General features: G+C 46.1%; 1 protein-coding gene across 1 annotated transcript; it reads left to right on the top strand.

The window, feature by feature from the left end:
* Window positions 1-11,892: 11,892 nt before the first annotated feature.
* TOR2A (torsin family 2 member A) lies at window positions 11,893-19,820 on the top strand. The gene is made up of 5 exons (XM_033137989.1): window positions 11,893-12,084; window positions 12,834-13,099; window positions 15,292-15,467; window positions 17,882-18,009; window positions 18,914-19,820. Exons 1-5 carry the CDS (start codon window positions 11,925-11,927, stop codon window positions 19,156-19,158), a joined length of 975 nt encoding a protein of 324 aa, XP_032993880.1. The 5' UTR covers window positions 11,893-11,924; the 3' UTR covers window positions 19,159-19,820.
* Window positions 19,821-21,308: the final 1,488 nt, after the last annotated feature.

Here is a 21,308-nt window from a genome sequence, read left to right as displayed (position 1 = left end):
AATAAAGTACTGGCTTCAGTCCTTTCAAGCTCTTATTCGGAAGACAACCACGAAGACCGCTTGACCTCATGAGGGCAGCATGGATTGGCAAGAAAAACATTGACAGCCCAGACGTGGTTACATATTTCCAGGAACTGCAAAGTGACCTGAAGGAGCTATAAGATCTAGCTAGTTCCAACATACAGAGGGCACAACGTCACCAAAAACATTGGTACGATGCTCGCGCCAGAGACGGAACGTTCCAGCCAGGGGACAACGTGTTGGTTCTCAGGACAAGGCGGCACCAAAAGCTTGAAGTATCTTGGGATGGCCCGTTCAAGGTTGTCGAGAAACTTTCTGCAGTTAATTATTTAGTGGAGGTAAACCGGGAGGAGAAACGCTGTAAGGTTTTGTATGTTAATTTATTGAAACCCTATTTTGATAGGGAAAGATTTGCTTCAAAAGTGAATGGGGAAGCAAAGAAAGGGATTCAGTTGACCGGGTGGGAGAAGATACATTATGGAAACACTGTAGCAGAGGTTTCAGTTGACGAGGCTTTAACACCTGAGCAGAAGGAACAGTTGAAATTAGTTTTGGCCCAGTATGCAAAAATCTTCTCTAATATACCTGGGAAGACTAATTTGGCAGTGCATCAAATAGATACTGGGGAGGCAAGATCCATCGCCTCACCTCCATATCGGGTTACTGGGGCTCATGCTGACCTAATATCTGCTGAGGTCAGAGAGATACTTAGGTTAGATTTAATTGAACCATCACACAGCCCATGGTCTTCACCCCTACTTTTGTTCAAGAAACCTGATAACACCTTCAGGCCCTGTGTGGATTTTCGGAGATTAAATATGGTCACAGTGGCGACATATACCCAATGCCAAGGGTCAATGAACTGGCAGAAACTATTGGCAAGGCCAGTTTTATTTCCACATTAGACCTGACAAAAGGTTATTGGCAGGTCAAAATGAATGTCAATAATAAGCCCAAAACCGCTTTTGCAACTAGGGATGATCTGTATGAATTCAAAGTATTACCTTTTGGTCTGAAAAATGCTGCAGCCTTCCCATCTCCGGGAGGGCTCCGACGTTGCCAGGATTAGGGGTACCGTAACTGCAATACGGCCCCGATTAAACCGCAGATTGAGCGTTCTGCGGACCTGGTGATCCGGCTGGTGCCCTTTGCGCCTCCTTTACTCCCCGGTAAGCTCTAGTAAAAGCTGCCGAGAGCGGGTGAAGTGGAAGGCGCGGGCGCTCGGATCTATCGTTTGCCCAACAACGTGAAGCAGTGACAGCCGGCGGAAAAAGAGCGCTTTGCTTTTCCTTTGAAGTTGATTTGGCAAGATCTGGACTCTGTAAATAAAGAATAAATCTTTGAAAAATTCGGCACGGAGGTGAAAAAAGGAAGTCCGTCTCCCCTGATCGCGGCAGGAATATAGTAACGGGATGAAAAACTACGACCGTGAACTGTTAAAAAACTTTTAAAACTCAGAATTTTGACTGTGCAAGCCCCCTGAAGGGTAAAACCTAGTGGAGGGGGGCAAGAAAAAGTGATTTTTTTTTAGCTGGGAAAAGGCTTAATTGAAAGAGGAAGCCCCGCGCACCCTCTGGAATACGGAATACGGGTCAGTTTGCGGGCAGCCATTGTGACGCAACAGAGTGAATGAACTGCTTGATACATTGTTTCTGACTTGTTTTCAACTGCTACTTTGAAGCCTGAGGAAGCCCTTTTAGGACTTCTGAGGTTTCTAAAAAAGCAACGTAAGTAACGGACTGTACTTTGATGGACTATAAATCTTTCTGACTTTGTCTAACTGTGAGAAAAGCGACACTTTTTGGGGGACTATTGGTGGATTACAAAGTTACCGGCTAAGGTCCCTCTAGTGGCTATTCAAGTCAATTTTTTTCTTCTTTTTGCCTCTTTGGGAAAAAGGGGGGTGAAGCTATTGGAAATCACAGAGCCTGGAAATATCAGCAGCTGTGTGACCTTGAGCTGGACTATTGTGCTATGGATGACGACAAAACAACACCAGCACAAGCTGTGAGACCAAAAAGAGACCAAAGAAAAGGCTCTGTGAAATAATTTGAGGAGCAAATATTAGCTCAACTTGCAGTTTTGACAGCAAGTGTTAACGCCAACACAGAGACATTGAAGCAAAACTCTCAGAATGCAAAAGAGAACACCGAAAGTCTTGACAGATTGGGAAAAGAAGTTGGATTGATGAAAGGTGAGATTAAACAGACAAAAGAAAAATTAACAGAGGTGCAAGAGCAAGTGAATATTATAGAGAGTGTTAAATTGAAAGTAGAAAAACAACATGAAAATCTTCAGATCTCGATTGCTATGTTAGAACTGAAGGAGAGAGAGGCCAACTTGAGAATAAGAGCGCTACCAGAACTGGAGAAAGAAGATTTAAAGACATTTTTAATTCTAATGGGTTATCAGAGAAGTTTAACAGCACTCTAAACCAGATGATTAAAACCTATGCCATGAATCATCCGAATGATTGGGATGAAAGACTACAACATTTTCCGTTTGGGTATCGGGAGGTACCACAGCAAAGCACAGGTTTTAGCCCTTTTGAGTTATTTGGGGGACAACCGCGTGGGCCGCTTGATTTATTGAAAGACGCAGGGGCGTCACAGGGGAGGGGCGGTGGGGGCGGTGGGCCCAGGGGCAGTGCCCATGCGGGGGTGACACACCGGGGGGCCGCCCCGCCCACTGGGCTTTTTTTTTTTTTAAAAAAAATTATTATTATTATTTTTAAAAAGGCTATTTTCGGCACTGTCGGGGTGGAGCCGCAGGGGCGGCCAGCGAGTAGGGGTGTCACCCCCCTTCGCTGGCTGCCCCTGCGGCTCCGCCCCAGCAGCGCCGAAAATAGCCCCCCCTTCCAGCGGCGCAGCTCGGCATGGAGGCAAGGGGCCGGCCAGCAAGGTGGGGTGCCACCCCCTCCTGGCTGACCCGCCCCTTGCCTCTTTGCCGAGCTCCACTGCTGGCTGGCTTGCGGTGCCGGGGCATGGAGAGGGGCCGTCCCTCTCCCTGCCCCGACTTGCGCTCCGCCAAGGAGGCGGGGTGGTGCAGAGCCCCCGGATTTGCTGCTTGGCGCCGCGAAGGCGGGCGGGAGCCGAGGGAAGAGGGACCTTCCTGGCGCACGACGAAGGGAGGGAGCCCCCGACTGTCCTCTTTCTCGGCTTCCCCCAAGAGGGCACCCCGGGGATCCCTCCTCCCCCGCCCCGTGTGCGCGCCTGCCCAAGCACGCTCTCACCGAGGGTGGCCGGGCGCACGGAGTGCACTGCAGCCGGAGGCGCCGGCTTGGGATCCGAGCTGCTTTGCGTGCAGATCCGGGAGACGACGACGCCGTCACCTGGCTTGGCTGGGGCCCCGAGGCGTCGCAGGTGGATCTGAGCAGGTCGCAAGCCCGTGGGAATCCCGGGGATCCTTCGCTTGGGAAACGGAGAGATCTCCTGCCCTGCAAGTCTGTTCCAAGCAGCTCGCGGATGGACGCTGGCACTGTATAAAGAGGCGGAAGTGAACTGAAATGGCACCATAAAGGTATTTTCATCCCGAGTGCTAAACAGACACACATTTAAGGTACCTCCTCCCACTTTCAGTCTCCCCTGAACAACTTTCATGTGTGTGCCTAGTTTGCACAAGAGGAGGACAAAGATTTTTGGGTGCTATATATGAAAAAACACATGGAGCCTAAATTCCAAATCCTTAGCGCGTTGCTAACAAGTAAAGCCAATAGATTTTGTTGACTCTCCCTGCCCCGACTTGCGCTCCGCCAAGGGAGCCCGGGCGGCGGATTTGGGAGTCTTTGCAGCCCAGCCCGCAAAGACTCCCGAATCCGCCTCCCAGCACCCCTTCGTGCAGCGGCTGCTCACGCAGGCATGAGCAGCCGCGGCATGAAGGGGTGCCGCCGCCGGGCGGAGGATTTGGGAGTCTCCCGAATCCGCCGCCCGGCACCCCCGGGGGCGGGGCGTCGTGTGCGTCATGACGTCATGACGCACGCAGCACCGCAATGCCCCGCCCCCAGGGGTGCCTCTTGGCTTCCCGGCCCCGGCAGCCAAGGGGCTAGGAACGCCCCTGGAAAGACGCGTGGACTGGACACGAATCAACGACACAGATGTAGTGACCTACGTGCAAGATCTGCAGAAGGGGTTGCAACAGCTGAGAGTGCAAGCAATGCGCAGAAAGCCCAAAAGAGACAGAAGATGTGGCACGACGTGCACGCCCGGAATAGAACTTTTCAGCCTGGAGACAGCGTGTTGATGCTGAGGACCAGACGGTGGAGGAATATGGAAGCTTCTTGGGACGGTCCTTTTCGGGTGGTTGAAAAGATGTCTGTGGTGACTTTTATGGTAGAGGTTGACAAGGAAGGGGGGCGGTGCAAAGTAGTACATGTCAATTTACTCAAACCCTATTTTGATCGAAAGAATCTAATTTTGAAGGTTGAGGGTGAGAGGAAGCAAGAAATGACATTAGAGGAGTGGGGGAAGATAAGCCCAGGAACTACCCTTGATAAAGTGTCTTTTGATAATGAGTTAACTACAGAACAAAAAACCCAATTAAAAATGGTTTTGGCGCAGTATGCACAAGTGTTTTTAGACATCCCAGGAAGATCAGGGATGATTGCGCATAAAATTGAAACAGGGGATGCGAAACCAATTGCAAAACCCCCTTACAGAGTAACAGGAGTGCAGGCGGATTTGGTATCATGGGAGGTAAAAGAAATGTTGGAGTTGGGGCTTATAGAACCTTCACAAAGCCCCTGTTCACAAAGCCCCTGTTCAGCACCCCTGCTTCTAGTTAAAAAGGGAGATGGGACTTTTAGGCCCTGCATTGATTTCAGATGCCTAAATGGGGTGACGATAGCAGATGTATATCCGATGCCCCGGGTTGATGAACTAATTGAAACTATCGGGAAGGCAAGATGCATCTCTACACTTGATTTGACAAAGGGATACTGGCAAGTAGAGATGGATCCCAAAGACAAACATAAGACAGCATTCATAACCAGGGATGGGCTATTCGAATTCAAAGTTCTACCCTTCGGCCTAAAAAATTCTGCTGCTACGTTTCAAAGATTAATAGACAACCTATTAAGTGGGTTAAAAGAATTTGCTGTTGCCTACATTGACGATATATGCATACATAGTTTGTCCTGGAAAGAACATTTAAAACACCTAAGTATTGTGTTACAGAGAGTGTATAATGCTGGACTGACAGTGAAAGCGGCGAAGTGTCAGCTAGGAAAACAACAAGTGAGGTACTTGGGACATATATTGGGAGGTGGTACAATCAAACCAGACAATGACAAGGTTGATGCAATAAAGGAATGGCCTATACCCTCTTCCAAAAAGCAGGTGAGAGGATTTATAGGTGTCATTGGGTACTATAGATTTATCCCTCAATTTAGTACACATGCCGCAGTATTAAGTGACTGCACAAAAAAGAGGCAACCAGATAAAGTGTGTTGGAACCAACAGTGCCAACAAGCTTTTGAGACTTTAAAATCTTATCTCATGACAGAACCCATCCTCATGGCACCTGATTTCCAGCGTCCTTTTGCTTTGTTAACGGATGCATCAGGAGTTGGATTAGGGGGAGTATTAACACAAGAAGGAGAAGATGGTTTTTTACATCCGGTCCTATATATTAGTAGAAAGTTAACTGAAAGGGAGCAGCGACTTTCTACGGTGGAACAGGAATGTTTAGCAATTGTGTGGGCTGTGACCAAGTTAAAACCTTATTTGTGGGGGAGACAGTTCACCCTGTATACTGATCATTCCCCGTTGTGATGGCTAAATCAGATGAAGTGCACTAATAACAAGATGATCAGGTGGAGTTTGCAGCTACAAGACTACACCTTTGATATAAACCACATAAGGGGAAAAGACAATGTGATAGCTGATGCTCTATCGAAATATTTCATGACATAATAAGTGAAGGTATGAGTATCTGAATGTCTTGTTGTAAATAATGATTCCTGTATTAGGTATGCAATATAAAGGTATTGAATAAACTCCTTGCTCCGGCATTACTCTGAAAGGTTTGAGTATGCCTATGCAATATCTTTGGGGTGGGGAGAAATGTAATGAATCAGATCTAAGTTAGGGGGTGTTCAGAAACCCACGGTGTTTTAGGAGTTAATGGGCACCCCAGTTCGAGTGGCAGATACCCCTTGGGAGGCGGGACATCCCGCTCTTTAAAAAGGAGGGAGGAGGCGTTAGTGTGAGGAGAGAGTAGTGACTGGAAGAAGGAGGGTGTGGGGCCAGGTTAGGTTTAGGTTAGGTTAGGATCGCTGAAGATGTGTATATGTTGCTGAAAGAAAGAGTTTACACTGTTATGAAACCAAGCTTATGAAACATCACTGAAACCGTTATGTTCTGTAAGAAATAAAGACCTCTTATTGTTGAGCTAAGAAAATATCGTTGTTCATTTGGTTCAGCGAGTTATATAGGCTCTTGAGGAGGTGAACTCAGGGAAAGGACAAAACTAACCTGAAGGGTGATAGTTTGTGTCTTGGAGTTCCCTCAGGAGGGGCTAGCGGGCGGAAACCCTGGTATTGCCACAGAGTTGTAAGAGGGCTTAGCTAACTGGTATAGTGAGGGGATCTAATAAGGAGAGACCCCAAACTGTAGGCAAAGGAGAGGTTAACCCCTGAAGCCCTGAGCAGAGGATATAACTGGCCACGGCCGCTGGACAGGAAAACTCCTGTTACTAAGGGATCCCCAGATTATAGATAAAAGGGGATTGAAATAACAGACGGACCTCAGAGGGACAGGTGGGGTGCATTGTAATTTGACCCAGAACACCTGATTAAAAATTCACTTAGTAACGAGGGGAGAGTCTGAAGTGGAGATTTGTCGCAATTACCAAAGACTTTTTTTGATATGATGGATAATTTGGACTTAATTGATTCGTGGAGGCAGAAGAATCCTCTGGAAAGAGAGTCAACTTTCTTTTCAGAGGCAATGTTGGCCTGGAGCAGACTTGATTATATATGGATTACAAAGGATCTTGCACGAAGAATAGTAAAAGTACAAATAGACCCAAAAACTTGTTCGGATCATAACGCTGTACAATTGGAACTGAGATTGACTCCACAAGGTTCGTTTAGATGGAGAATGAACGACACATTGCTAAGAAATGAGAAAACAACTGAGAAGGCCCAAAAAACCCTAAAGGACTATTTTGATATCAACTTAAATACAACATTGGAAAAAAGGGGTGATTTGGGACGCAGGTAAGAAGGAAGGAATATTGAGAACCCAAAGGAGATTAGAAAATGTTTTCAAAAATTCTACAAACAATTGTATAAGGAAGAAAAAAAGGACAATGATTTAATCCAACAGTTTTTGGAAAAAAATGGATTGCGTAAAATACCAGAGGAGAATAAGACAACTCTTAACCACCCAATTACAAGACAGGAGATAGAAGAAGCAATAAACCACCTACAACTGGGTAAGGCTCCAGGACCGGACGGACTTACGGCAAAATACTACAAAAGTTTGAAAGATTAGATGATTCAACCTATGATGGAGGTATGCAACGAAATACTACAGGGGAAGAGGGCACCGGAGTCTTGGAGAGAGGCCTACATTACTCTGATACCAAAACCAGACACTGAAAAAACACAAGTGAGAAATTACCGACCAATTTCCTTACTGAATGTTGATTACAAAATATTTTCAAGTATATTGGCCAAAAGACTGAAAGGCGTTATGAAAGTGTATATCCACAAAGATCAAGCAGGCTTTATGCCTGGAAGACACATGAATGGAAATATAAGAAATATATGATTAACAAAGATATTACCATCTCTTTAAGTCTTTGTTTATTTGTTGCCATAGGGGTTTGTAGTTGTGGAGGTATAATTTGTTAAGGTTTTTGGTTATTTGTACTCCTAGGTATCTGAACTTGGTGTGGCAGACCTCTCTCACCGCCAAACGAGCACAAGCAAACAGAGAACCTACATAAACAATGCTGACACCAAACCCTACTCATATCAAGTAAAAAAGAAACATAGTCACCCCACCCCACCTACCTCCCCGTCCCACCCACTTCTTCCCCCCTTCTCCCCTTTCTTTTCTAATGTCTCACCAACACTCTTATAAAAATGTTATGTGGAAAAATTCGAGAGAGACATTGGACATTGTACTACCTTTGAAAATCTTTAATAAAAATATATTTAAAAAAGAAAGAAAGAAAAAACAAAGATATTACCATTGAAACTAAGCTTGTACACAAGAAACCTTAATGCAACCATTACAATATTAAGCAATTAAATTTCCATCGTTAAAGTGCCAATCAGAAAGTCGTCTTATGTTATTTTCCAGCAAAGGTACATGAAACTCATTTGTGTGGACACTCATTAAAAGAACAAAATTTCCTTCCAGAGTGGAACGGTCAGGGTGTGACTTCAAGGTGCACTGAGAGGGCGAATTAGGCAGACAGACCCAGGGTGTCACAAAGTTACCTCAGGGAAGAGGCGAGCTTTTACAGTAGGGTATTTCTAGTGGTTGAACCCCTTACACTGTGGACACAAGGGATAGTCTTATGCATAGCCCAGAGTTGAAAAGGGTACCTGACCACGTTGGTGCTGGAAAGGGACTCTCTTTTATTTTAAAAAAAAAACAAACACAAAAAACCCACAAGTGCTAGAGGGTTTACATAAAGGCTAAAGGGATAAGTGGGAGGTTGGATTCACTTCAGAAATCCCTGTTAGTTCTTTTAATAATTGAGAGGACGAAGAAGTTATAAGACGAAAGGAAGGGTCCTTTCGCCCCCCCTCACATGTAGTGTTCCATCATGCTTTAAACATTCTATTATCATTCCGGTACCTAAGAAACCTTTCATTAGTGGGATGAACGATTACTGACTGGTTGCTCCAACATCTGTAGTAATAAAAGTTTTTGAAAGATTAGTGTTGGCCTATTTGAAAGACACTGCTGACCCAGTGCTGGATCCTTTGCAATTTGCTTATCAAGCCAATAGATCAGTAGATGATACGGTCAACATGGCACTGCATTACATCCTGCAACATCTGGATTCCCCGGGGGGGTTACATGCAAGTTTTGTTTGTGGACTTTAGTTCAGCTTTCAATACTATTGTCCCATTCAAATTGTTTTCTAAATTACTTCAGCTTAACGTGCCTGCTTCTGTTTGCCAATGGATATACAGTTTTTTAACGGACAGGAGGCAGCAGATGAGGCTTGGGAAAATTATATGAAGTAATAATACCATCAGTACAGGTGCTCCCCAGGGGTGTGTGCTCTCCCCACTGGTTTTTTCTTTATAAACAAATGACAGCACCTAAACTGACCCATCAGTTAAGATCTTGAAATTTGCGGGTGATACGAGTCATTGGGTTTATCCGGGAGGATGAATCTGCATATAGGTGGGAAGTAGACCATCTTGTTTTGTGGTGCAGCAGGAATAACTTGGTGCTAAATGCCCAAAAGACAGTGGAAATGATAATTGATTTTAGGAAGCATCCTCCCATCTCGCTGCCACTTTCCATTCTTGGTAACGTGGTTGTAGTGGTAGAGTCCTTTAAGTTCCTGGGCTCTATGATTTCTCAAAACTTAAATTGGTCAAGCAACATCAATATTATTATTAAAAAGGTCCACCAGAGATTGTATTTCTTGCGACAACTAAGAAAATTTAATTTGCCCAAAGAAATGTTGATCCAATTTTACAGAGGTACCATTGAAACTGTTCTCTGTAATTCCATTACTGTCTGGTATGGTGTGGGGCAGCCTCTAAGCTGGATAAGAAGAGGCTCCAATGAGCAGTAGGAATTGCAGAGAGGGAATTGCTGCAAGAGAGGGCCTAACTTGTAGGCAGGTAAGTCTTATAGACACTCATTCAGGGGCCTGCATCTCTACCTGGTGGTGGTGGTGCAGCAGCAGCAGCAGCAGCAGCCCGGCCTTAGGAGAGTCTCATTCAGTAAAGTTGCATAGGCTGTATCTGCCAATTTGTTGGGAAATTCCATTCCACGTTAAGGTTGCAGACATGGAACTGTTGTGTGTCACATGTCTGTTTACACACTTCCGTTTGTGTATAGCTTTTGCTTTTGCTTTGAGACTCTCTTGGAGGAGAGCCAACATGTTTTTTCTTTGTTCAATAAACTGCTTGTAAAGGCTGTCCCGCTGACCAGCCTCTCTCTGCCTGGACACCATAGCTAGTTTGTAGGGTGCCTGCCTGGCCTTTTAAACAGCCCCTGAATGAGGAGCTCACAATGTTCAGAGTTGCATCGCTGTGGAGAAGAAAGGCCCTGAGATCGACCAGATAAAACCACGCCGTAAACTGGGGGCTTGCGATCGACGTGTTGTACATGCCTCATAGAGCAATGTAACAGATATTATTAACCCAAGCCTCTATTGGTATATTAGAGGTTTCCTTCCATCGCTGGGCAATAACAACTGTTGTGAACAGGAAGGAAATTAATTCTTTATATTTAAGGGTGGAGTTTGGGGTCAAATCTAGGGATAAGAAAGTCAAACCTAGGGATAAGAAAACAAGTGCCAAATTAGGAAGGATATATTGTTGGCAATTTTGGAGGTCAGATGAAAAGCTTTTCCCCAAAAGGCATGGACCACTTTCACGTTTCTGGGAGTGTACTGTAGCCCCGTTTCATTACCTGAAATTGGCAGGTTCATCTCTGGACTAAAATTGGGCAAAGCCCCCAGGTAGTAATTACACACCTGGCCCCAGCCCTTGAATTACTAAAGTCAAACTTGGAATGGTGGGCACCAGTTTTTGCTGTCCTGTTCACATGTACTGATCATACTGCATGTGCTCCACCAGACTGGGGGCTTGCAATCATTATGCCAATTTACAAAAAAGGGGGGGGATTCTAGACCAATCAGTCTCTTAAGTATCATCAGTAAGTTGTATGCTAGCCATCTTTTAGAGAAACTTTCTAGTTAGTTAGATGGAGGAGGAAGATTTCCTGGAGGAAGAGCAAGCAAGTTTTAGGTCTGGCTGCTCATCCATTGATCAGGGATTAGTTTTACAGCTAAAAATATTCCCCTGCTGGTGGGGCACTTTATACAGCTTTTATAAACTTCAAGTTTGCTTTTGACATGATAGCAAGAGACGGACTACGGGAGCTGATGGCAACACCTGTGCCATGTTTGTCTATTTGCCAGAGAACATGCAAAAGTACATTTGTAGCAGGTGCAAACTGGTTGCCTTGCTGGAAGAGAAGGGACAGCAGCTCCGGGCAAAGATGCAGCTTCTCAATGGAGCTGAGTGGAGGAACCGCAACACAGAGAGGTGGGGAGCCCCTGGGAAGGAGAAAGATGTCAAAGGGGAGGAAGGCGAGCCTCAGAAGCAGGACAGTCGTGAGCTGCAAATCGCTTCCACAAAGGAACAGTGCACAGAAGGATTCCTGCTACCCCACAAAGGAGAAGGGGGGGGGGAATCCTGCTTAAAAACCTTTAAAAGCCACTACCAGTCAGACGACCAATGGTCCGACTTTGTATACCGCACTTTTTATGAGGCACCGTTTCCTCCCCCCCCCCTTAAAAAAAAAGTATTTATGGAATTTTCCAGTTACACTTCCCACATCATACATTTTTTCTTTCTTTCATTCATTATTCCCATGCACACTTCCCAACTTATCCCTTACCGGCGTTCTGGGTTTAAAAAATTATCCTTAAAGCCCGGACCCTGTCAAAAAAGCGCCGTTCTCCCCCACCCCCTCAGCGTCTTTCCCGCCAAAACCTGCCTCGAGGTAAAGTTCTCCCATCCTAACCAACGGCCACCCAAGCCCCGCCCGCCCCATCAGGCCCCACCCCTTCCGCCGCGTCAGAAGCGAACCTTGCCCAGTTACGGAACTGCGCCCCGCCCTCCCGCTTGGGCACGGGGCAGGCTGGGAGCCAGATCGGCCGCGGCGGCAGACGCGTGACTCCCGGCAAGCGCTATGGAGTGGGGAGGGGCGCTCTTCGCGCTGCCCTTCTGGCTCCTCCTCCACCTCCACCCTCTGCTGGGGTTGGTGGGCTCGAGCGTCCCTTGGGATCTGAGCTCCTGGCACTGCAGCTTCTCGGGCTCTTGCGAGTGCGACTTCCGGCCCGACCTGGCAGGTGAGACGGGAGAGGAGGGAAGGGGCGGGAGAGAGGGAGAGTGCGCATGCGCGAGCGCGAGGGCGCGTGCGGCTCAGCTGTTTGAAGCGCTCAGCTGTGAGCGTCGCCGGGGTTGGCAGAAGTTCTAGTTCCCACTGCGCCACTCCTAATCCTGTAACATATGCGCCTTCCTCCAAAGGTTGTTGTGAGGGCAGATCTTGGCCCCACGGTCAGGGATGGTTGGGGGTTGGAGAGCCCCCAACAATACATTTCCCCATATTACCCACCCCCATCCCTCAGGTGCGGTTCTGGGGGGGGGGATGAGACATGCGCGTTTTTTAAGGTAAAGGTAAAGGGACCCCTGACAGTTAGGTCCAGTTGCGGACGACTCTGGGGTTGCGACGCTCATCTCGCTTTACTGGCCGAGGGAGCTGGCGTTCGTCCACAGAGTTTTTTCTGGGTCATGTGGCCAACATGACTAAGCCGCTTCTGGCGAACCAGAGCAGCGCACAGAAACGCCATTTACCTTCCCGCCGGAGCGGTACCTATTTATCTACTTGCACTTTGACGTGCTTTCGAACTGCTAGGTTAGCAGGAGCAGGGACTGAGCAATAGGAGCTCACCCTGTCGCGGGGATTCGAGCCGCCGACCTTCTGATCGGCAAGCCCTAGGCTCAGTGGCTTAACCCAGAGTGCCACCCGCGTGTTTTTTTTAAAGCAGTGCAAAAAAGAAGAATCCGCCCCCCTCCTAAGCCTCTTGATTCATCCCAGGTCTAGAATGCGACTTGGCCCTGAACCTGGTCGGGCAGCACTTGGCAAGGCAGCTTCTCATGAAAGGCCTGAGGGGGTTTGTGCACAACCACAGTCCTGAGAAGCCTCTGGTGATGTCCTTCCACGGCTCAACAGGCACAGGGAAAACCTTCGTTGGATCTCTGCTGGTCAGCTACCTCTTTTGCGCTGGGTTTCACAGCCCATACGTCCACCACTTCTCCCCAGTAGTTCACTTCCCCCATGCAGAACACGTCGAGCAGTACAAGGTAAGGAAGCTGCCTTTCAGCACCAAGTTGCAGGCTTTGTTTTTCTGTGGCAATTCGCCACACATGTCCCTGTTTTTAAAATACAGTAGGACACACGTAGTCTGGAGGCTTCAGTGTAGCCTGACCTAATCTGTTGCTTTGTCACCTTTTGTGACCTGATTCATGTGCTAAACCAAACTGTGTCCCTGCTGCAAACTCTTGTGTTCTGTGATTGTTCTGCTGCACTGAGCTAAGCCATGGTTTGGTTTGGTTTAGTGTGCCGTACGAACCAGGGCTTGTGGTTCTGCTCTCCTGGACAAGCCGTGAGCAGTAGCAACAACTCAATAGCCCCCCCCCCATTTTTTTAAGGGCATAGAATGTAAATCGGATCAACTAAAGGCCTGGTTAAAAAGGAAGATTTTTGCCTGGCACTTAAAGGTGTATAATGAAGGCAAACTTCCCTGGGGAGAGCATTCCACAGATGGGGAGCCACTGCAGAGAAGGCCCGTTCTTGTGTTACCACCCTCTCGAGGAGGGGGGACATGAAAGAGGGTCTCAGAAGATGATCTTAGGTAGGTTCATATGGAAAAAAGCGGGCCTTCATGTATTGCAGTCCTGAGCTGTTTAAGGATTTGTAGGTCAAAACCAGCACTTTGAATTGGGCCCAGAAACTAATTGGTAGCCAGTGCAGTCGGACCAGGATCGGGGTAATATGCTCAAACCATCTTGCTCTGGTGAGCAACGTGGCTGCTGAATTCTACCCCAAGCTACGAACCTGCTCTTTCAGGGGAAGTGTAACCCCATCAAGAGTAGGCGACCTCCCTAGACCCATCTGGTCTAGGGAACCACCCACTAACAGTGCCTTAGGCTTATACTGTACAAAGTCGGACCATTGGTCCTCTGACTGATAGAGGCTTTCAAAGGTTTTTAAGCAGGGATTTTTTTTCCAGCCCTACCAGCAGGCACGCAGGGTTGAATATGGGATGTTCTGCATGCAGGTACTTTTAAGTATTGTGAGCCATTAGATGTTTAGGGCTTTGAACACCAGTGTCAGCAAACTAAATTGTTGCTTCTTAATGTGTGAAAACCATGACCTACACAAGTGACAGCAGCTGACCTATGTGGCCTATATCAACTTTAAGCCAGTGTGCTCCAGGGGTAAGTTTTGGGACTGGTATTCTCAGCTGCTTTTATTGAATTATGTGCATGCTGTTTCTTATAAGCTGCTCTCCTCACACTAGGCTGATAAAATACTTGGCTCATATACTGTGTAAAAAAATGGCATTTTACTGTCTCCCTCTTTTCTTTTCTTTTCTTTTCTTTTTTCCTTTCCTTTCTCCTTTCCTTTCCTTTCCTTTCCTTTCCTCTCCCCACTTCTCTTTTCCCTCTTTTCAACCCCATATTGCTTATAATAGTAATGTCTCACTCTGAATATGACTGATTTGTTTGAATGATTCTGTGACTTGAAAACAAAGAGTATGCTCTATAGTTACCCAAGAAAATCTTGTAATAAAGTGAATTTAAAAACAAACAAACACTATATAGAATATATTGGGGATCAGCATCCTCTGGCCCTTTAGATGATGTTGGCCTCCAATTATCACCAGCCCCAGCCAGCATGGACTATGGTCGGGGATAGAAGCAGGTTATGAGTCCCAACACCATCTGGAAAGCTGCAGGTTCCACCTACCTGGGTCTATAAAAACACTCAGCCTAGTCTGTGCGGATGAGGCAAAGGGTGCTGTGATCTCCTGACCTCTCACCACACCACACTGCTACTACCTGGCTAATTATGGGCCTTCTGGTAGTCAAATAATAACACCCTGCAACCTCTAAGCATATTCTAAACTTTTCTGAAAAGTATGTGTAAAATGTACTTTGGCCACCTCATGAGAAGAGAAGAATCCCTAGAAAAGACCCTGATGTTGGGAAAGATGGAGGGCACAAGGAGAAGGGGACGACAGAGGATGAGATGGTTGGACAGTGTTCTTGAAGCTACTAACATGAGTTTGGCCAAACTGCGAGAGGCAGTGAAGGATAGGCGTGCCTGGCGTACTCTGGTCCATGGGGTCACGAAGAGTCGGACACGACTGAACGACTGAACAACAACAACAATGTGTAAAATGCCTTGTTGTTTGCAGTGGTTTCTTTTCCCTTACATGCTCATGCTGTTTGTGTATTGGATGATTATTCTTTTCTCTGTCTTCTCCCAGAACGATCTGAAGAACTGGATCCAGGGGAATCTGACACGCTGTGGTCGATCACTGTTTCTCTTTGACGATATGGACAAGATGCACCCAGGCTTGGTCGATGTGATCATCCCATTCTTGGGACCTTCCTGGGTTGTGTTTGGAACAAACTACAGGAAAGCCATCTTCATTTTTATTAGGTAGACACTGATTAAACAGCAGGTATGAAAGGCAGGAGGTTGCCTTATACTGAACCGGACCATTGACCCATTTCACTCAGTAATGCCTACACTGACTGGCAGCAGCTTTCTAGGGTTCCAGTGAGGAGTTCTTTCCCAGCCCTTACTGGAGATGCTGGGGATTGGTCCTGGGACCTTCTGCATGCAAGGCCCAGTGCTCTGCCACTGAAATACAGCCCTTCCATATTGGATTTAATGGGAAATAATCCAGTAAGGAATTGCTCGTCATCTGAAACTAATCCCTCCTCTCCCATCCCCAAATTATTATTTTTTCTGCTTGAAAGTCATGAAAGAAAGACCCCAGCTGTAGTGCAGTAAGATAATATTTGACTTAATGTTCCTATAGAGTGTACAGCACCCTCTTTGGATGCTAAGTGTTTTCAAAATGTGGTAAACCTAGCTGTTGTTTTTGTCTGCCTTCCTGCTCATTCAGCTAGGCCTGACCCCAGATGCCTGTCCCAAAGTCCTGCCCTGGTAGCACCATTGCCTGTGCATAAACTTCAGTTGATTTTGCTTTCTTTAAAATCTGATTCTAAATGAAAACAACCAGCTCTAATGTAGTACGCACCTGGGAACCTTAGTTCAATAATTCTCAAGGGTCACAGTCATAGTTGTGGAGAAAAAGTAAGAATTTATTGCTGACAGCAATAAGACCCAGTCGAGTTGTCTCCCAAGGGCTGGGCCTCGAACAAAGGAGACCTGGATTTATATACCCTTTTCCATGTCTCTTTAGGCATTACATATTCATATATTGTAGCAGAATCAAACCAATAAGCATGGGCTTAGCCCTTCCTGTTATCCATATAAAGAATACTTCTTCCTCCCTGGCATTTCAGGTAACACATACCATATTAGGCGTTTCCGATTAGCCATTTCCTTAGATGCAGCATTATCAGCAAAGCAAAGCAAAAATCCCCTCTTGGCAGGCCAAGGCGTAAATTCCCCTTTATCACACATCCTGGAACATCTTCTGGAAAGTTCCCAAACTAATATCCTGCTTGCAAAACATCATGCTTTCATGTCACGCTGACCCGTCCAGTATCTATCTACAGGTATAAGGAATGTTCCTCTTTTGCAAACTGCTAACACAGCTAAATGAACTTACAGCCTAAATTCAGCTTTCTAAAGCGCAGTGAAACACACAGCATACAACATTATGATTTCTCAAGCAAGGTACATTATAAGGCATATAAGAAGCTAAAGGCAATATATATATATATGAGTATATAGGTATAAGGCGACGCAGGTGGTGCTGTGGGTTAAACCACAGAGCCTAGGGCTTGCTGATCAGAAGGTCGGCGGTTCGAATCCCTGCGATGGGGTGAGTTCCTGTTGCTCGGTCCCAGCTCCTGCCCACCTAGCAGTTCGAAAGCACGTCAAAGTGCAAGTAGATTAATAGGTACCACTCCGGCGGGAAGGTAAACGGCGTTTCTGTGCGATGTTCTGGTTTGCCAGAAGCGGCTTAGTCATGCTGGCCACATGTCCTGGAAGCTGTACGCTGGCTCCCTCGGCCAGTAACGTGAGATGAGCGCCGCAACCCCAGAGTCGGACACAACTGGACCTAACTGTCAGGGGTCCCTTTACCTTTTTTATATAGGTATAATATGCTTTCTTCAGGTGGCATTGCCACACTAACAGCATAATCCTATACTTGCCCATTGTGAAGCAGGTCTGTTTGAGTTCAGTGGAGCTTACTTTCAGGTGAGCAGGTTCAGAATTGTAATCTATGGGACTGATAAGTGCATGTTATTTGTTTGTTTGTTTATTAGATTTCTGTGTCTTCTGTACACTACTCAGAGCACCCTAGCACAAATAACAAAAAAATTCATGAAAACATTGTTTACCTATCCAATTAAGCCTGCCGTTATAAAAATGTATTCAGTAATCAGCAAAAATGAAAAGTAAGGGAGGTGCCAACCAGGGGGCGAGATGTTCCGTGATGTGGGTGCAGCCACTGAAAAGGCTGTCTCTTGTCCCACCCAGGTGTGCTTCCAACCTAGGCAGGGCAGAGAAAGGCCTCTCCTTCTGATCTTGGGGAAGTGGCAGGATGTGCTGGACTACAATTCATAGCTGTTGACCCTCCTTTTTTTGGCCTTCCCTATTCCAGCTATGGCTGGAATAAGGGAATTTGCCGCAAAAAAATGGAAAGGTTGACAGCTATGCTACAATTCCCTCCCCCCATCCCTATTGGCCATGCTGTCTGAGATTGATAGGAGTTGGAGTCCAGCAATATCTGGAGAGCCACAGTTCCCCAAACCTGATATAGGAGCAGGTGATACAGTATTGTTGTTAAAGCACTGAAGCACATCCCTATGAGTGGTGTGTGTTCTCACAAGGCATCTTTTCTCTTGCACCCTGTCTTGGTTCTCTGATAGCAATGCTGGTGGGGAGCAGATAAACCAAATGACCTTGGACCTCTGGCGGGCCCATAAAGACCGTGAGGAGATCAGCCTCAAGGATCTGGAAGCATCAGTTTTGAAAGCTGCTTTTGAAAACCCCCAAAGTGAGTATCATTTGAGAAACAGGAAACATAAGAACAGCCCTGCTGGATGAAGTCAGAGACCCATCTGATCTACCATTCTGTTCTCACCATGGTCAGCCAGCTGCCACAGTGGGAAGCCCGCAAACAGGACCTTAGTGCAACTCTCCCCATGTGTGATTCCCAGTAACTGATATTCAAAGACATACAGCTGCTAACAGTAGAGGCAGAACATAGCCATAGTGGCCAATAGCCTTATCCTTATTCATAATTTGTCTTGCCCTCTTTTAAAGCCCTCTAAGTTGGTGGCCATTACTATATTTTTGTGGGAGTCAATTCCATAGTTTAACAATATGAAAAGGGAGAGAAGTACTAAACTCTTCCTCCCACACTTCTCCCCTCAACATACCTGCTTCCCTACAAACTAAGTTTACTTAAAACCTCCAAGCCCCACCAGGAATTTGTGGAGGCAAACACAAGCAGAAGTGTTTGGGACCACCTGCTCACATGGCATTTTAAAAACTACTGTCATTTTATAGTGGTGACCCTTTTGTGGGTGAAATACCCTTTGCCTCCTTCAGTGGCCTTGGGTGAGAGAACCATGCCCACAGCAAAGGGAACATTGAGTTTTTCATACAACATTGTGGGCAGTAAAACACTTGCTGAGGGAGAAGGAGCCACACAAAGGCACTGTGGCCCATATTACCTGGAAGGAAATAACATCAGCCAGAGATTTATTTTGCAAAAATCTATATCTCTCATCCCCCAGGGGTGGGATTCAGTGGTCCAGTTCAAACATGTGGTGCACTACTGGCCCCTTAAAGAGTACAGTCCTTTTCCCTACTTAACCAGAGTTTGTTGCATAGAAACTTGATTTCTCTCTCTCTCTCTCTCTCTCTCTCTCTCCCTCCCTCCCTCCCTCCTGCAGATGGATTTTGGAAGTCTGGGATAATCGATCAGCACCTTATTGACTTCCTCGTGCCTTTCTTGCCTTTGAAGCAGCACCATGTGAAACTGTGTGTGGCCAATGAGCTCACCAGCCTAGACCTAGAGCCACAGCCAGATGTCATCCAGGCAGTTGCTGACAGCATCCCTTACTTTCCAGCAGAGGAGAAAGTGTTCTCAGCCACAGGCTGCAAAACAGTGGCTTCACGTGTCTCTTTCTTCCTTTGATCGCTCCAGATTCTGGTCACTTGCCTGCAAAGACTTTGCTGGAAACAATTTTGGGGTTTTAAAAGCTCAGCGCAAAGACTGCCTCACCATTTATCCTGATTGGCTTTAGGATCAAGGAAGAGACTTTCCAGAGCATAGGCTCAAACAGCAATGCTGACTTGACCAGGAAACCAAAGAGCACTTTATACTTTGCCCTGAACTTTGTGCTGTAGACTCTTGAGAACAAAGGAATAGAGTCTGTGATTTATTGGGAGGGAATCATAACACTATCTTATATAGACTTTTAGATTCCCTAATACAGCACAATTTGATCAGTTTTCTTTGGAATCTAAAAATCTTACCTCTTGTACCATTTTAAGACACACTGTGATTGTATCAATGTGCCAGAAGCCGCAGTCCTACTAGAAGCATCTTTAAATATACAGTATAGGCTAAAATGCTGTAGAAAGATCCATCTCATCTGAACTGATCCATACAGGATTGATTTGCTTCATTGTGATTACGTGCAGACTATGGCAATATAAGTGACACCAGGCACTGTTGGCAATGGGGCTGTGGGGAGAGATGTTCTTCCAGTGCCTCCTTTTGTACACAAGAACAAACTGGATTTCCCCTCAAAAGTGCCTGAGAAGCCCACAGGTAAATAAAACAGCTGAAGTATTTGCAGTGTTGTGTAATGCACTAGAGGGGTGGGAAGACCTTTTCCAGGTGGCAGACTGGATCCTTGGGTGGGTGGGAGCTGCCCAGGGCTTTGAAGCTGCTGGTACTCAGCTGCTGGGCAGTGCCAGGAAACAGAGTCACATCTTGACCTGATGTTATATATATATATGGCAAAAAGGCATAGCTGTCAACTTTTCCCTTTTCTTTCAAGGAATCCTATTCAGAATAAGGGAATTTCCCTTTAAAAAAGGGGGAAAATTGACAGCTATGAAAAGGTGTAGAGCAAGTGGGTGTGGCTTGAGGAAAACTGCCTCATGGCCTAAATCAGGACCTTTGCCAGAGCTAATTCAGCCCACAAGCTCCCCACCACTATGCTAACACTACTAATCTAAATGGTTCCAAGTTGCCGAGCTTCTGTGTGCACTAGTCACTGTCCTGCAAGAATAGTGCATTAGAATTACGTAAATGCGAGTCATCAGATCACAAGATCACAAGATACTCTACCATCCCATTTGGGGTGATTCACTCTTCCCAAATCCAGTCCCATTACAACACAAGACATATTTTTTAGGGGGTCCCTGCTCCAACTCTCTGGCAAGGCTTTTCAGAGACATCATGGGGCAGGAGGAGATGGAAAAGATTCCTTGTGCAATCCTAGATCCAAACCAGAATACATACAGTCTCCCGATTTATTGCCACTTAGCCTCTGGAACTTACTCTCTGAAAGGCTTGGGGTACAGACAAGCTTTTTCTGCATATTCAGGCTTCAGAGGAAGAGACAGTACTTTCCTGGGGTATCACTTGAGGAAAACCATTGATAGAAGCTCCTATCAGGACCCCTTGCATGGATGTTAAGAACTTCCTTAAAATGAGACCATAGCCTGCTACCTTCACAATTGTTTTTTTATTTCAAATTAAGGATAGAAAATTTGCATATTTTTAAGATGGAGGTCTATGAATGGGCATAGCAGTTAAGAGTGTTTACCAGTAAATCAGCCTAAACCTATATTTTTGTCTTGCTAAAGGCTCTTGTATAAATTGCCTTTTTTAAAGTTATTGTTTCTGCAATAATCTGCAGACAAGCAGTGTGGGTGTCTGGGATCGTTACATGCAGGACCTATTTTGTTCCAAAACGGGGCTTGAGCTACTCGGAAGGTATTGATTAACCTTTAGTGCACAGGGACTACAAGACCCAGTTGCAGACGTCAAGGCACAAACAGCCATTCTGCGTTATGTATGTTTTTTGTTTTTGTTTTTATTTATAATGGCTTTGGCTACATAAAAAATAATATATGTGCTTGCAGTGAATGTGATGGCTCCTAGAATGGACTAAACTTGGTAATGGCAGAATAAGTTGTTTTCAAGAGGTCTCAACTGATACCACACTAAACAAAAAGTGCTACTGTGTACAATCCATGTATGCAGAACAAGATGGGGCTAAGTGTTCACATATTTATCTGGGGGGGGGGGCAGATTGGCCTACATCTGCT

This window comes from Lacerta agilis, chromosome Z, assembly GCF_009819535.1.
Source record: "Lacerta agilis isolate rLacAgi1 chromosome Z, rLacAgi1.pri, whole genome shotgun sequence".
In the NCBI taxonomy this organism is placed as follows: domain Eukaryota; kingdom Metazoa; phylum Chordata; class Lepidosauria; order Squamata; family Lacertidae; genus Lacerta; species Lacerta agilis.
The sequence above is the reverse complement of the archived record's forward strand: the minus strand, read 5'-3'. Positions and strand labels throughout refer to the sequence as shown.